This window comes from Crocodylus siamensis, chromosome 10 (assembly GCF_052110815.1).
Source record: "Crocodylus siamensis isolate JL-2025a chromosome 10, ASM5211081v1, whole genome shotgun sequence".
NCBI lineage: Eukaryota > Metazoa > Chordata > Crocodylia > Crocodylidae > Crocodylus > Crocodylus siamensis.
The window spans coordinates 40,165,334-40,182,719 of NC_143404.1; the positions used below are offsets into that span (position 1 = coordinate 40,165,334).

A 17,386-nucleotide genomic window follows, 5' to 3' on the forward strand; every position below is an offset into this window, starting at 1 on the left:
AGGAAGAAGTGCCTGTGCCAGGAAGTCTGATCTCCAGTGAGTGGAAGTCTCATACTGCACCTCTTCCTGAGTGTAGGCTGGGGTCACAGAAATGGGCATATGGAAAAGCATCTTGGTCCAGCCTTGTGAGGTGACATTTGTTGCAGAAGCCCTGCAGTGAGCTGTCTGTGAGCAACAGAGCTTGTCTGCTGAGATTGTGGGGTCCCACCCAACAGCAGCCTGTGCTGCTGCTACCTGACTATCTGATCCCAAATGAGGCATGCAGCTAAACCCACAACTGATAAAGGAAGTAGAAATCTGCTCCTGTCACCCCTCTCATGCACACAAGAAGGGCTACTGTACTGTGTTTCAGACTGGTCAGCAAGCTACCCCACCTTGTGGATTCAGAAGTTGGACTGACACTGCATTTTAAGCCTATGCTGCCCTGTTAAAGTAAGAATAAAGGTGTTACCTCACTGGCTATAGCAGAAATGATGTCTAGATCCCTGCAGCCCCCATCTTTGCCTCCTTGGCCTGGGGAAGGTGGCTTCAGTTCATCACTGCTGCTTTGCTTCAGGGTTTTCTTATTTAGGAGCCTGGAAACATTTTCAGATTGGTGGTACATGGCTGGGAAAGAGTGGTCCAGTTTTCTGTTGCCATCATCCCCTGCTGCTTCCTTCTTTTCAGTGGCAGTTGTGGGGCTCTGCGCCCTGCCACATACATTTCTGAAGAACTCCTGCACTATACCATATTTGGGGGCTTCTGGCTTTGCCTTATTCTCTGGGCACCCTGTTTTCCAGATGGATTCTGTACTTCCAGCATGCTCCACGACACTGAACAAGCTGGACAAGCCATCATTGATGTTACTGAGGACTGGGCTGTCTCTAGTGGTTGTGGATCTAGCCCAGGCTGACCCATTTTGCTTACTCTGATGAAGGTTCCACAGGCTTCTGTCCTTGGTGCTGTCGAGTTTAGAGGAAGACCTTCTCTGCAGCTTTGGGGAGCCATACTTGGGTGAGCAACAGGGCCGCTCAATCCTGGAGTGAACTTTGTCCAAAGATGAAGAGATCTGTTTAGTGCGCACAGACATTAGGGAGGAGCTGCGTGGGGACCAGCTCTTGCTGTGGATGCTGCCCCTGGACATGTCTGTCTGCAGACCAACACTCACTGTCTGAATGGTTTGGGTCCCAATGGTCGTCAGGCCCACCGTTTGGCTGGAGGTACTCTTCACCTTTCTTTCCAGTGAACTGGAGCGAATGGCCTGCCGGACACAGTTGGTGATTTCCTTCATGTCATCGCTCATGTTGCCTGATATCTCCAAATCATGCAGGGAGGATGGGAACCGGGGCACTGGGGGCACAGTGTTCTCGACAGGGGTGCTGTCCAGCAGCTCACGGTGCTGCTTGGAGAAGTTACACAGCCAGCTACTGTACATGTTGTCAGAGCTGTCTGATTCTTCCAGCTCCTTGGGCTTGGCCATTGTAAACAGGAAGCCAGGCTCAATCATAATCTTCCCCTCTTTGTTTTGGACTAGTGGTGCTTCTAGCCTTCGGACAACAGGAGGGCTGTAGTAGATGCGGATCCCAGTCTTGTCTGGTGCTGTGTAGCTCCTCTGCATCTGTTTTTGGGCTGGATCTTGCCCAGACAGATTGTTTGCCCGGGAGTAGTCCCATGAGGAGATGCTCCATTTGTCTTTCACTAGGTTATCAGGGTTGGATTGCTCAGTATTCACATATGTACATTTTTTGGCTTTAACTCCTGTGGTATCTGCTATGCCATTAGGCATGAGCTGTGCAGCTGGAGACACCTTCTTGCCTCGGGTGTGGTCAGAAATCACAGGGGTGGTCTTGCCAGGAAGGTAGGGAGAACAGTCAAGCAGGCTTTCAAACTCTGACATAGAGGAAACGGATTTCGTCCTAAATGGAAGAAAGAGGGCAATGCGTAAAACTTGCTTGAAAATGGAGCTAAACATTGATTATATGCCCTGCAGTGCCTGAATCTACAAGAAGTCCAACATGTGAGTGGCTGAAGGCTGCATGCACACTCCTACCCCTAAACTGCATGCCATACAGGCTGTACACTGTTTTATCGGTGCTGTGTGGCCTTTCCATAGCACTGTGTTGTGCAGCACTGGCCCTCTGCACTGCACTGCACAGTGCTGACTCCTGCTGTGGTGCACCAGCACTGCACAGGGTCCCCAGGATCCCCCAGAACCCCTGGTGACAGGCCCTGCATCTCAAATGCTGCTCCACTCCCCCAAGGGAGGGGGCAGAAGCAGGAGGAGGGAGGGAGAGCCTGGAGAATATGGCACCAGCACCAGGAAAGCAATGGGGGAAGCGGCACCTAGACTTAGAGCCTGGGGGCCCACAGCTGCCAATTGAACATCTGTGCCATTATTCACGTGGATCCTGCTGTGGCTGTGTATCTCTCCTGCACACAAGAGATATTTTGTCTGGCAGTTTGGCAGGACTACAAAAGCTCCTGAGCCACCTCAGGCTCCTGTAGGAGGACATGGAGGGCAGTGTCTGTGGCCCTTCTCAGCTCCCTTGCCAAGTTTGTGTTAGTGAGGACTTCTAAAGGAAAAGCAAGTAGCAGGATCCACACTCTGAATACCGTCCCTCAATGAATACCATTACTGTGGCATAAGTCAGCAGTTATCAACCTTTTTCACCCTACGTCCCAGCTATGTAAGATCAAAAAATCCTGGTCCCACCAGTGGATAAGTGGGGGGGGGGGAGCAGGATTGAAGCAAAATCAAAACCAGAAGTCCCACCATGGCACCTAGAGGACCTTTGCATCCCACCAATGGGGTGCGTCCCACCGGTTGAGAAAATCTGGCATAAGTAATACTCCTTCCCTCTTCCCTCAGTGTCAGCATGAATCCCACTGCAGGAACTCAGCTGTGTCAAACACGATTCAGCACTGCTCTCACAAACTTGGCATTTAACCTGGCTGCCACATAAAGGAAATAATGTTAAGTGAGCTGGGCTCAGCCTCTGCTCCATGTCTTCATGCCTCGCCACTGTTGCTTTGAAAGTCGGGGGGTGCCGCCATGTGCCTCACTGCCCGGTCCATCCAGCAGCGAGACGCAAATGGCAGTGCTTTCCACTTTCAAAGCAGCAGTGACAAGTCATGGAGGCATAGACCAGAGGCTGAGCCCAACTTGCAGCTGTGGTCTGCCCTTGCCCATGCAAAGATCAGGGGGCCACATGCCCTCCCCCACCTGGGCTGCCTGGTGCTGCGCCTCCAGAGGAGCTGCCAGGTTCTTCCTGGGGATGACATGGGGCAGGGCAGGCATGGGGGTCCCAGGGGCCCCATCCCCTCCAGCCTGGCAGTGCAGCCAAGGCTGGTCCCACTCCAGCCCCTGCCTCTGGGCCCCCTCAGCTGGTGCACAGCCAGGGACTAGGTACAGTGGCAACTGGGCTGGCACAGCCAGGGCTGGGAGGTAGCCAGGGCCAGGAGGTGGTGAAGGCTGGTGCAGCCAGCACCAGTACACCTGGGAGGCAGCCAAGGCCAGGGCTGGGAGGCAGGTGGGGCTGGTGTGGCTGGGAGGTGGCCAGGGCTGGGGATGCACCAGGCAATGCCGCTTCCCCACACTTGGCCCTTTCCCCTCCTCCCTCAGACCTTCTTGGGGGGTGATAGGAGGGCATATTTGTGTGTAGGCAAGCGTGCATGATCAGCACCCCCCCCCAATTATTTTTTTTCTTCCTCTGCTAGGCCCCCCACCATGCCAGCTCCACTGTTGCTGAGTGCTGCTGGTTCCAGCCACACACCACCTACCCCTCTAGCCCCACACAGGCTGGTATGCCATGGGCCCCACACACCCCTAGGGATGGTTCTGCCTGGCAGACTGTGCCTTAATGTTCAGAGGCAGAAGCTCACTAGCCAGATGACTAGAATTCAGTTGTCATGCCCATGGCACTGGTTATGCCGAATTGCTTACCAGGGAGGATCAGGTGAAGGTTGCCATCTTCCACCTGGCAACTAGCACAGTTTTGTGAAGAAGGCTAGCAAGGTAATTGGTGTGCTCAGAAAGAATTACAAAATCACCCTAGGAATGAGTTTGGAATGTGGACTCAGCACCACCCTGCCCCTACAGAAGTTGTGGGGACAGAAGAGCTGGAGCTGCTGACTCCAAGCTGAGGGGATAGCAGCCATGATCAGGTGGTGTCTAAAATGTTCTGACAGGGATTCAAACAGAGACTTCATGAGTTTTGTCAGGAGACTGAGATTCCATATGGCAATCAGGTTTTGAATAAAAGGGTATGGCTCAAGGAGGCACTTGAGGAATACTGATACCATCAGGCAAGATAAAGTTAATCATGAGCATGGTTTTGAGAAAACCATAGCAAGCCCAAAGGCGGAACCTCAGGTTGATTGTGTCAACCTGAATTTTGGGTAATTCCTGTGGTCCACAGAGATTGCTAACTGAAAGCCGTGAACCAATCTTGTGCTTGGAGAAATGGAATGATTGAGATACGTGATGCCATCTTGAATCCAGGGAGACACACGTATGTATTCATTCTCTTCAGGTCTGGGATAAGATCCCTGTTATTTTTCAGAATCAGGAAATACCAGTAGAATCCTCTTTTCTGAACACTGCGGGATCTTCCTGTATGGCCCATACACAAATAATAAGCCATTTCTATTTATTACAGCCCTTGCAAAAAAAGTCCCTGAAGAGGGACAAGGAAGGTGGGGGTAGGGTAAAGAGTGGGCTAAAGAGAGGAACTGACTGGGAAACCTAGATCTGTTTCCTCCTGATACTTTACCCATTAGAGACACTAGAAGGGGAGTAACTTCTTTCTTTCCACCACGCTGTTCTTCACGTATGATACAGGGAGTCTGATACAGTCCCCCCAACTCTATGATACAGTCATTGTCACCACCCCCCCCAACCCTTGACTGGACCATGGGAAGCATAGTGTAGGATGGTGGTCTCCAACCTTTTTAAGTAAGAGATCACCTTTGGCATTTAAAAGCAACCTTAAGGTCTACTGTGTGCCACGCTCCCCTCCTCTGCCCCAGCCCAGCAGGTAAGTTTCAAGTTTCATACTAAGTTTCATAGTTTCAAGTCTGTGAGGAGGGAAGGAGAGGAGGTGGTGCAGATCAAGAGTGTCAATCACCACCCTCTGAGGAGAGTGTTCTCTGCTTAAGGATGAGAATATATGCCCCAGGGATAATGAGAAACAGACATACTAGGGGGGCAATATTGATATGTCTTGATGTCTGTATTTCAGAGTTTCAGCATCAACAATGGTTCTGAGCCTTCCAGGGATGTGTTCTCTGTAGCCAGCATTAATGCCAGGACGGGTGTGTCACCAAGGCCAGGGGCAGCACTAAAGAAGTCTGTCTCTGTTGTACACCAGCAGTTCCCAATCTGTAGTACACATACCATCAGTGGCACGCAGACTACCTGTCAATAGTCCATTAACAAATAATTACTTTATCACAAAAATTTGCTGGTGGTACTTAAGGTTATATTGTTTTAAATTGGTGTTGCACAATCTGTCAGAGTTTGGGAGCCACTATTGTAGACTGTTTCTCACACCAGCCCTCAGCATCATGCAGGGACTTCATGATTAAATCTCTGAAGGTTGTATGAGCTCAATTCTATGGAAGGACACAGCTCTGCATACAATCTTTGTACCTGCACTTAGATCACCCCGTCTTAGATTTGGTGCTGGTGAGACTAGTTCAGGTTTGGTGCTGCAGGTATGTAAAGGGGTGCTCAGCTTTCAGTGGGCTGGAATCCAGCTGCAGGTAGTCAGAAGTTGCTCGTCTTCCTGACTGGGAGCAAGCTGAAACTGATAACGAGTTAATGAGGCTGGAGTCATAAAGAGGGCCATCTACCAGCTCCAGGAACAGGGTGCAAGGGGGAGAGAAGAGAGGAGGCTGGGGTGCTGAGAAGCACAGAGCCAGGGTTGCCCCTCTCAAGCTCTGAAGGAAGAGAGCAGATTTTGGTTTTGTTTGTTGTTTGCTCATTTGCTTATTTCTTTGTTTGTTCTGTTTATGGTGGAGACAAAACTGTCCCATGTAAAATAAACTGGATGGAAACCCTGAGGTCAGAGCTGACTCCCCTATATTAAGAAGCAGGGTGAGTGACATATTTACAGGGTACCCCAGTTTCTTCTGTGTGTCTTCTCCATGATGGTCTTCAGTGTTACTTGGCTGTTAGATGGGAAGCTAGACGACGCTGGCTTGCCCTTTAGCAGGACTATGAAATTTACCAGGGTCTGAGACCTTTCTGGATTGTTCCAGAAAATGGAACACCCCTCATGACTACTGCTTCTTAGTGGAGAATGAAATGCAGACTTGTTTAGTATAAGACCCTCCTCAACAAAAGAGGTACTTGCTGCATTCATCTTTCAGGAAGAAATAGCCCACAGCAGGAAAGATGGGATTTTAAGCCTGCAGCTGTCAAGTCAGCTGTTATATAGACTCTCTGGACAGAACCACACAACAGGATATATACAAGGCAGCTAACTATCAATGCTTGGTCTAGAGGGGATCCTACAGATGGTCCAGCCCTGTGAAATAGTGTGAATTAGGGTGAACAGTGAATGGGACTACTGCCAAGGCCATGAATGACTGGTGCCTCCCGAGACTGGGCGGGCACCGTGGCAGCAAGCAGGGACCGCCCACAGATGCTGGCATCAGCAAGTGGGAACCACCCACAGATGTCAGCGGTGGTGTCGATGGCAGTGAATGGAGAGTAGCAACTGTCCACAGAAGCCTATGTATACACTGCCTATGTATAGGACTGTGGGACTCTCTGAACCCAAAAGGTTCATCAAAAGGTTCATGAGAATGGCTTATGGTAAGGAACCACTGTCCTACCTGGGCTCCTGAGCAGTTCTAATATGCATGTGCATAACTTTGTGAGGCCTCCAAGTGCAGCCCCTGCTACCATCTGCTGTGAAGGGAGCATCTGGCAGCACCTAGAGGTTCTGGTTGTACTCCAGACTCACTTGGGGCTATTTACACCCAGCCAGATTGGACATTGTAGTCCAACAAAGGAGAGAGAAAAGCAGAAATGGGAGTGATTTGGGCCAGCACACCCAGAAATCAGAGCAGCCCCAAGATCATGGGAAATGGAAAGGTAGTGGGAAACCTACAGCCCAACACAGAGAAGGCAAAACCCAGAGACAAAAGTAAAAAAGGACAGATGCAAGGAGCCAGTGACACAAGGAGCTGGAGGCCTGGATCTGATGAGGAAGATTAGAAAGTAAGTAACTGTAGCCATGCTCAGGACACTGAAACCTTCAGGCATCATACCTGTGGGTGCCAAGTCACCTGTACTGAATGCAGCACTCTGGAAAGATCTGATGTAGCGGTAATGTCACTGCAAGCTGAACTGTATGATGGCACACCATGTCTATGATCTCTACAAACCCAGACTCACAATCCCCTGGGGTTCCTATCATGTCCTGCTCAAGCAGGGTGTGTCCCATATAAACAAAGGGAAACCACACCAAAAGCATTCTGTTAAGAGTGACAGGCAGCAGTCACCACAAAGAACCTGCAAAAGGAAGCAGTCTCCTAACTTCAGTGAACAGCAAGGAACCTTCAGGTGTCAGTCAATCTCAGAAGCCCTTTGGGACAGACAGGAAGGCCATTCTACTCTGGAGATAAATGGGAGAATTAAAGCAGTGGAAACTCCATCAACCCATGTTTACAAAGCAACTGTGCACCTACAATTATTACTTGCACTCAAGCCCATACCAGTTTGTCCTCGCATCCCACCAGAAGTGAACAGAGTGGGACTGCCCTTGAGCTTGAGGCTGTGTTTGTCTCACCTTTTTAAGTTGGTTCCTTTGGCATCCATTTCGGAAATGTTCTCTTTGTCAGTGATTTTTTCATTAAGAGCCTAAAATGATACAGGAAGAAACTCTGGCATCAGCTGGCATGTGGGACTCAGTAATGCTACAACACAACACAGGGCTGCATTAACAACTTCCCAGCAGCTAGAGGGCTACACTCGATTAGTGACAGAGCAGCACTGCAACTCAGCCTGGGAGTTGGAACTCCTGGGTTCCAAACCTAGCTCATTACAGTCAAATATCCGAAACCGAGTGCCAAGGTAGGGGATCTAAATCTGCATTCAGGCACCCAAATAGAAGGTCTGTAATTCTCACTGTGACCAACGCAGATCAGAGCTGTCACAAGAGCCATGTCTTCAGATATCTAATGCTGGCGGACACACCTCTGACAGCTGTGGCCTTAGTCCCTGAATGTCAAGTTCCCACTAGAATGACGACCAGGGGCTGACAACCTACAGCCCAGAGCCTTTGAATCCTAACCATGGAGATGTGGCTTTGGTGGGGTTTGGCAGCATTGGGCTTTGCCTGTGATGCACCACAGCTGAGTGGCAGGGAGAATCAGCAGTGCCAGCCAGGTCCTAGTGCCAGCATACCTCAGACTAGAGCCGAGTCATTCTGGATTGCCACCAGAATGGCTGCTGACCCCTCGTCTAAACGTTTATAGAGTGAAGGCTACACCACGATTGTGTAATATGAGTAACTGGTCCCAGCACATTGTGTTCCATCCTCCCTAATTAGGCAGAATGAGGCTGGCCTTCTCTCACTATAGGCTGATGCTAGTGCTTAAGGCTGGGACCCTGAAGGGGATGGTCCTTGCTCTTTTTGCCCTCCCAGGGACCCAATTCCATAGGGAGATTGTTGGCTTGTAGAGCTGGTCACTCCATCCCCTCTTCCCCAGATGCAGCTGCTCCTCTCTTCCTTACCTCTTTCCAGTTGCTGCTGTGCTTCTCCATTTCAGAGTGTTTCAGAGCCCACCGGTCAGCTCCCTTCTGCAGCTGGGGAATTGCAGAGGACAGGATGTTTACTTGACACAAGAATGGGTAAAAGCCTCAGTTACAAACAGCTCTGGCCTTCAAACCATTAGGCACCAAGTGTCACTTCTACAGGTATTGATGTCTGTCCTAATTCAGAGAGCTGAATAATATGGTTACTCTCACAAAGCCCAGAGTACCCTCAGGTGATCTCAAGAGGAATGTCCTGGACTCACCAGACTCAGGGGTAGTCTGGGCAGTAACATGGCCATTCCCTGCCTCAGAATGCAGCCTGGTCTTTAGTGTCAGGTGCGAGGAGCCCAAATGGGGTATCTGGAAGATAACTACATGGGGTAGTTTACATTGCATGAAAAGAGGGATAGCCAAGGTGCTGCAGCAAGCTCATATTGGGACAGCAAGCCAAAGGCAGAAGAGATGTTATCTCTCCATGGGCAATGCTATGCACTTACTGACAGAGCACGGGGCCTGCACACATTTTGGCCACCACAAGCCCTGAGCACATTTGCCTCCTGGGCCATCTGATCATCATGGGAACACTTGTACCATGAAGAACTGACGTTCCCACAAGCCCCCACCTGGTTGATTTTATTCTGCAACTCCTTCACTTGCTGCTCTGCCTGCTGCTGCTCATCCTTGAACCGGCCCAGTAGCTCCAGTTTCTCCTGATTCCAGTTCTTCTCACTGATCTGCAGCTGTTTGGTCAGGTCCATGACAGCACTATAGGACTCAGCCAGGAGGTGTTGATGTTCTTCTCGCTCCCTTTTCAGGGCCACTTTCCAGTCAGGGAGCGTCCTCTCAGGGACACCTTTCCCTGCCTTGGACTCCAGCTATTTGGAAAACAAGGGACAAGGTAATCAAATCACAGGCCCAAATGCACCCAATGAATTCACAGCCTGACACTCAACAGCACTTGCTAACTCTGGGCTAGGGCCTGGCAGGATTGTCTCAGTTTGCTTCCCAGAGCCCCCACAGTAAGCCCCTGGAGCTGCTGTACCTATTAGGGCAGTGTTTCTCATCCCATGGGTTGCAACCCACAAGTGGGCTGTAAGAATATTTGAAAGGGTCACAAACAATCTCATAAAAACTCAGGAAACCATGGGTTTCCCCTTGCAGGCTGGCAGAATTCCAGCCTACAAGGGGCTGCTTGGGGTCAGGGGGAACGAGACACAGAAAGCGCCATGTGTATGTGCATCCACACACCTGTTTGTGGCATCCATGCAGGGTGGAGAGCAGCTCCTGCAGCAACTAAATCTATGGGGCATAAATGATACGTTGGCCTGATGTTGTAGCAAGAAACCCTTTTGTCTGCCACACCCCCCTCAAATGTGAAGCTCCTCCATATGGCAAAAGCCCCTTTTTTAGTATTTGCCCCCTTTTGAGGATGCTTTCTCTTTTCTACCTTTTCTTCCTTCCTCTCTCTTTTTCTTTTATTATATCATTATTATTTTTATATAAGGTGTATTTGCAGTGAAAATAGAGCTTGTAGATACTTTTACAAAATGTACTTTAAGTTTAAAAGTAAGTTGTACCATGTAACAATGTTAGCAAGAGCAGGAATCTCTGTATGGAGCAGGTCCCTGAATGAATCATGGTTGATTGTGTAACACAGTAGCTAGTCTAGATAAACAAGTTAATGAGTGGCAATTAACCCCTACAAAACTACAGACCAAAAAGAGGAAAGAATGAATACAGATCCAGGAACTTCCTGAAACTTCACTGTTAAAGGTGTAGAAAGCCCTGGTTTGAACGAATCCGCGTGGGAAACAGACCCTTGGGGCTGAAATACCCCCGATCAACCACTTCCAGAGCACTATCCATCATGGCAGTGAATCAATCAAAATTTATCAATGGACTCCTGAGACTGTACATACCTGCGGACATGACCCCTGGGGCTGACCGCTGCCATACAGCGGCCACCAAGAGGGACATCCCTCGAGGTCAACAACCCCTGGGTTGGGTAAGCCCGAGAATTAGGGAGTCACCAAAGTCTGCCAGAAAGAGATAAAAGGCAGCGAAGAATGACCCTCAATGGCGCCTTCTATGACCTGACCAGCACCCTGCCTGTCCAGCCAGAAGGACCAGCTGGCGACCCCTGTCTGAAGCAACATCACACTGAAAGGAGCCTCGACTGGCCATCGACAGCAGACTCCAGTGCTTTGGGACAGGTATATCTTGACACCAGTGCCCAGCAGGTGGGTCCCAGTGCAGGAAGGTGGAACACAGTGGTGAGACAAGATGCTGGCAGCTGAACCATGCTGGCAAGGCAAAATCACAGCCCAGTGTGCAAGCAGCTGGCAGCAGGAGGTGGTGAGGACAGCATGGGTTCTCCCCCACCCCTGTTACTCCTTGTGCTGCTGATGCCATGGCTGGAGTGGGGTTCATGGTAGTGGCAGTGGCAGCAACCAGTCTCACTACTTTGTTCTACCTTCCCATGCTGGGATCCACCTGCTAAGTCACAGAGGCAGCTCCTACCCATGCTGGTCCATCCAGGCTACAGCCCAATGCTCCCACAAATATGGGGGGGAACATATACCCTCATACTCCCCCACTCTATACACTCAGTCCCAACACCACACACTAGAGGGATGGTGCCTGGGGAAGTTGGGGGCTGTGGGTCATGAGTTAGGGGCACTGGCAGACCCAAGGAGCTGTGGGTCAGGACTGGCCATCAGTGTTTATAACATGGGTCCTGCTATAAAAAAAGGTTGAGAAACAGTGCCGTAGGGGACAGTGTCTTTTTATTAAGGGACTAAGACTGCAGAAAAGCTGTAGCAGTAGTCACACACAGCTAAAGCTGACAAGCAGAGATTATTACATGCCTTTACATAAGGTCCCCAGCTCTGACTCCATAAGAGGTGTTGAAAGATGATGCTTCTCCTAGTCTAGCCATGTCCAAAGCAGTTAAGTGAGCTAGACACTGGATACAAGCCATGTTGGGCAGTGACCTCAGCCTAGAAGATAAACTCCAACAGCATGAGTGACTGTGGCCCAGGATTACTCATCCCCTACTCCTCTAGAAAGCTGCAGTTGATCTTTTACTGTGTACCTGCCCTGTAGCCAGCTCTTCCATGCTCACCACTGTGGTAGGTGAGCCACTCTCTAAATATCTACCACCCACAGACGGGCAGGACACACCTGGCTTGGAGACGCATCAGTTTCTCCCAGTGCTATCTAATGGTTCAACCCCAGCTCTCCCATCCATCAGCAGGACTCAGACTTCCCAAGGTTCCTGTCCTTGAGGATCTGCCTAATGGCTCCTTTGTCCAAGACCAGCGCAAGGTACTGGCCAGGGGGAAGGGCAAGCAGCAGAGCAGAGGTAAGCAACAGGGAAAAGCCACCATATTTACTCAGTTATAAAATGAGGGTTTTCCCTTATTTAACACGGGAAAAAAGCCCTTTGTCTTAGAATCATGTATGAGGGTGGTGAGGAAGGAGGGGCAGGCAGCTGCTCCTACCTGGGGTCAGGGCTGTAGCTGCAGCTGCTGCCTGTCCCCTCCCCAACTCCCTGCTGTCACTGCAGCCCCTGATCTCCCTTCTCCCTCTTGCCCTTGCTCCACACCAGGAGGCTCCATCCACACTGCAGCCTGGGACAATGAGCATGGTCCCATCTCAGTTCCATAGCAGCAATGTGCAACCAATGGCTAAAAAGGCAGGGCTGGAGCTAGGCTCAGTGCCCCAAGCTGCAGCATGGATGGAGCCTGCTGGCAAGTAGCAAGGGTAAGGGGGAGAGCAGGAAGTAGAGGCTGGAGAAAAATAGGGAGGGATGGGAGCAGATGCTGGAAGACAGGGGCAGGAGGGAGAGAAGAGGGAGAAGGGGATGGGGGTCCCAAGGTAGAGACGGGGGCAGGAAGAGGGACAAGCACAAGCAGGAGGCAAGCTGCTTGACCTCCCCATACCACCTGAAGGGGGACAGGCAGTGGGGGGAATGACTTAAAGATGCCCCCTCCCCCCCAGTAATTAGATGCTATACATGGAAAAGTATAACAAATTTATGAATTTTTTAGGTATAAATCCAATTACTTATCTTAAATTCAGGGTTGTCTTAGATTTGAGTAAATGCAGTAATTCTCCATGCACAGAAGAGGGAAAGCAGGAAGAAGTACAGCAGCAGCAGCACTTCATCCCAACAGGAGAACTACAGACTGTCCAGGCAAACTCCTCACTGGCCCTGAAGGACAGCCTCAGATAAACTGTATTTTTGGAGGGAGGAGCCAAGGCCCTGAAGAGGCAAGGTCAGATTGGGTTAAGAGAAGCACTAAACCAGAACCCTCATTTTGGAGACAAATGCTACGGGGCATTATCCTCTGGATCTTGCATATACCACTGGCTGTAGAAGTGACTTTAAGGATAAGTCCAGCACCACTCTCAGAAGGCAAGCCCTGCAGCTAGCTCAGACAGATCGCAGGTGGCATAAATGGATGACAGCTTGAGGGGCAGGCTGAAATCACTGACAACTCCAAGACAGATGCTGCTGTTGCTAGCTTTCTCCAGACAGCAGTAGGGGTGAGAGCAGGGCACTCAGAGTAGAGGTTAACACCTTGAGCAAAACCAGTACTTTGGAAGAACTGGCACATGACAACAGCAAGCAACTGGGGGTATACACCACATTTGTTTTTGATTCCTCCTAGTTTCTCCATGCAAAGGGGAAATGGAGACCCAGGGAAAGAGATAAGAGAAGAGAACAAGTCTTAACATCTCTGGGGGAAAGTCAGACACAGGACCCAACCAGGAAATAAAAGCAATCCAACTGCAGCACAACATCTGTCTGCAATCAGCATGTCTAGTTAGCAGGAAGCTAGCGCAGGGGTCCCCTCTGCAGTAGTGAGAGCAGTTTGGATCATCTATCAGATGATGGTGGAGATTATTTTAAACTAGATGATAAATGGGTCTGGATACTGCATTTATGCATAAGCCTACTCAGTGCAGATTACATTATAGATAAGCAAACAGGTAGGAGTCTGGGGAAAGTGACAAAAAGTCTAATAACAACACCACTAGAGTATAGGACTGGCAAGTAGAAGATTTAGTTAGGGCCCATTGCCTCCTAGAGCAGGCCCTGGAAATAGATGTCAATCACAGCATGCTGATACATTATATAGCAGGGCCCCTGGTTCCTAACAGCTTTGTCTGTTAACACAAGGCAGATGGAACCCATGGGTAGGCTGGGGAAGCAGAGAAGATTAGGCAGCAGGACAGAAAAGACAGAGGGGTGTCACAAATGGACCCAAACAAGACAGGACAGCACACCAAGAGTGACCAATGGAGGACGGATAGCCCAGTCACCGACACTAGAAGTAATACTGGCAGCACTGGGAATAAGGGCTGCAACAAGACAGGCTTAATGGGATAGCGAATGGCAGGAAAACCAGGGCCCAGATTCTGAACACCAAGTGTGCAGCTGACTGCAGGTGCGTGTCCAATCAAGGAAACCCTGCACCAAGGACTAGGTGCCTCTCCTGGAGCTTCGCGTTGCTCGCAGCCCATTGCAGGAAGCTGCTATGCACCCTAAGATGGGGCCACTGCTTGCTGCAGCCCTTTCTTCACCCCCCTGGACCTGCTGCTACATGCCAGAAGCTCTCCTACCTTCACCTGGTATGTTTGCTTAATGTCCTATCTGCTCTTCTGTTCTCTTTCCCTCCCTCTGCAGCATGATTTATCTGCAAACCTACAGGACATCCATGCTTAGCTTCAGATGATACTGCTCACTCATGGCCTGGCAGTATCCCCACCCCAGACTGCTCCCCTATGTCCACCTCCACATGGAGAAATCGAAGCACCTTCCCAGCAGGGCTCTCAGGGAGGGCTCTCTTCCCCAGCTACTACCATTTGTGAGGGTGACAGGTGTGTCCAATTGGGCTGATGCCAGAAAGAATTCTCCATACCCCCATTGTCAAATCGTGGTCAGCAGAGTGGCCCTCAGGCCCTAAGTTTGGTGAAGATGTAGCACTCCAACCCCCCTGCCCCATCCTCAAAGGGGTACTCTACAAGGAACACACTGGCAACAGCTCAGCTCATCTTCATCCAGCCAAAAATGTCTAATTGCCAAAAATGCCACTTATGCACAGGTAGACATTGTATTCCTACCCATATACATGGATGGTTACATGCACAGGCAACAAGATGGAAGAAGGCATTCCTGCCTCTTGTCCCCTTAGAAAAGCAAAGAACCTAGGCCCTCATTACCCAGAGAGGACTTAAACCTAGAACTCTTTAACTTTCTAGCATACTGTTTTAATCACTACACCAGAGGTCACGAATTGCACAGCTCCCTTCCCAGGGCTCCTTTTAAAGCTGGTCCACTTGGCGGCCATGAGTGGGAGATATGTGGGGCCACAGGGAAGGGAGCAAGTCAAAGGGTATGCATCTGTGAGCTGGTTGTTGGCTTGCGGGGGGGAGGGGGTCACTGGGCCTTAGCCTGGGCTTTTCACCTCAAAGAGGCAAAGGCTTCCCCCTTGCACTGCCCTTCATTCAGTTTTTCCCATGACAGTTAAATGCAAGGGGAAGAGGCTCAGCTTAAAAACGAGGTAAAAAATGCCTAGGCTGTAGCATGGTAGCTAAAGCACTATGGTAGAAAGTCAAAAGAGTTTAGTTCAAATCCCCTCTAGGCAAAGAGGGTTTAAAATGCAGGTTCTCAGGCTTCCTGGGCAAGTAACTAACCAAGACAAGGGGAAGTAGGAAGCTTCTTTCCCTTCTCTGTTCCTCTAGTAGTGGATTTTGGCCAGTTAGTCTGGAGCCTAAGACCCCGCTATACTTTGACAAGGGGCATGCATACATACATACCCTGTCAGTGCACAGCCTATTATGAATGCTCAGTCTGAATGTGTGCATAGCTACCTACAAACCCATGCTTCATGGCCAAGAATAGAATTCCAACCTGTGTGCAAGTACTTGAACAACTGAAAATGATCTCTGGACAACTATATAGCCAAGAAGGGAACTGGATGCTATGTTATCTGTTTTTATGCAGGTTCTTGTCCACCAGGGCTGCTTGCTGGCAGTTACTAGTGAAGTTCACAGAAACTTTGCTGTTATCAGCACCACACACCAGAATCATAAAGACCTTATGGTCAGAGGTGCTACCTTGGGTAAAGTGACCCATGTAAACAACAGCTGTGTGGTTTGCAGTCTAGACATGCAGAAGCCAGATAAGAATATTTTCCTTCTGGGTTGTTGCTTCCTGAGGGGAGTCGGGACACTCCCAAGGGGAAGGATGTCAATGTAGTTACATTAACCACAAACCAACCCAGTGTGAACACACTGCCCCTTTTTCCATCAGCACACATGGATCTCCATGGAAACAGTGCACAGGACACAGGGATGCAGAAGCCTCGCCACACAGCAAGGTGAGGTAAAAGAGCCCCGTGGGCCTTGTAATACCACTTACAGTATGCACCAGCCCTCCAGACTGCAGCTCACGCATGGAGGAGACTGGTGTCATGACAGCATCTGATGAAGTGAAGTAGTGGTCACACAGGCTTCAGCTCTATCTATATATCTTATTTAATTAGTTTATAAAGGTGCAAATAAACTCTGCCTTGCACAAGGTTTAAAGCCAGAGAAACAAACCAAATTGAACCTTTGTAGGAGGCATGTCTATACAAGATGCTTTATTGTGCATTAGACCCATCTAATACACAGTAAAATGTTATTGTCTACATGTGCAGGAGACTTACTGAGCAGTAAGTTAGGCTAATGTGCCATTTGCTAGCACCAAGACAGACAGGTACTAGATTAACTACTGCACAGTAGCGCATGTGGGCGCTAACCAGAAGCAACTTGCTCCTGGTCAGCTCAAGCAGCAGGGGGCCTGCTGCTGCCTGGCTAACCCCCAATGCAGGGGAGCTGTGCCAACTACAGGGGCAGCTGTCTCCTTGCCACATCAGGATTGTTCCAACTCCCACACGGCCGGGAGTGCTATCCTGACAGCTGGGACTGCTGTATCCCAGCCATGTGGAGATCGAGTAGGGATAGCTCTCCCAGCCACATGGGGATCTAGACCCTTCTGATCCCCACGTGGCTGGCAGGCAGCATCCCCACTCAGCAGGGATGGCTCTCCTGGCCCCATGGGAGTCCAAACCAGCCCCCATGCCCTCTTCCAGCCCTGGAGCTGGCACCCAGGGGAGCCTGGAGCTCTCCTCGACTGCTCCTGGGGGGCAGAGCAGGGCAGGAGCAACCCTGGATTGGGCAGCTCCTGTCAGACACAATTTACTCCCGATGGGGTGCACATGTAGACATGTGCCCCAAAGCCCCATGCATGTTAATTGCACATGTAGACATGCCCAATGTACGTGTGCCTTCTTGGTCTACATGGTAGGCACTGGCTGCAGGAATTTACTTCTCCTCATGTTTTTAGTCAACTTTGGACTAAAGCAGAAAATAGCATCAGTGAACAATGTTCCCAGTGGGAAGCAAGCACTTAGCTAGTGCCCTACAGAGACCATGGAGTGGGAACTGGGGTCCTCGCACTGCCTCACTGCATGAAAATTTAGGATAGAAAAACAGATGCCCAGAAAATAATAGTCCACAGCTGGACATTCACAAGGGGAAATCCTGCGAATCAGGCTGTGCACACAACTTTGGGCAGGGTTTGTG

General features: G+C 50.1%; 1 protein-coding gene across 3 annotated transcripts in view; it reads right to left on the bottom strand.

Moving 5' to 3' along the window:
- Window positions 1-17,386, bottom strand: part of MTCL2 (microtubule crosslinking factor 2) — a 126,639-nt gene that overhangs the window by 17,062 nt on the left and 92,191 nt on the right. For all 3 annotated transcript variants that reach the window (XM_090020710.1, XM_090020709.1, XM_090020708.1), the window contains 4 exons: window positions 9,370-9,621; window positions 8,726-8,797; window positions 7,779-7,849; window positions 452-1,895 (listed from right to left, as the gene is read on the bottom strand). In XM_090020710.1, coding sequence (XP_089876836.1) covers window positions 452-1,895; window positions 7,779-7,849; window positions 8,726-8,797; window positions 9,370-9,621 — 1,839 coding nt within the window. The remainder of the gene's footprint in view (window positions 1-451; window positions 1,896-7,778; window positions 7,850-8,725; window positions 8,798-9,369; window positions 9,622-17,386) is intronic.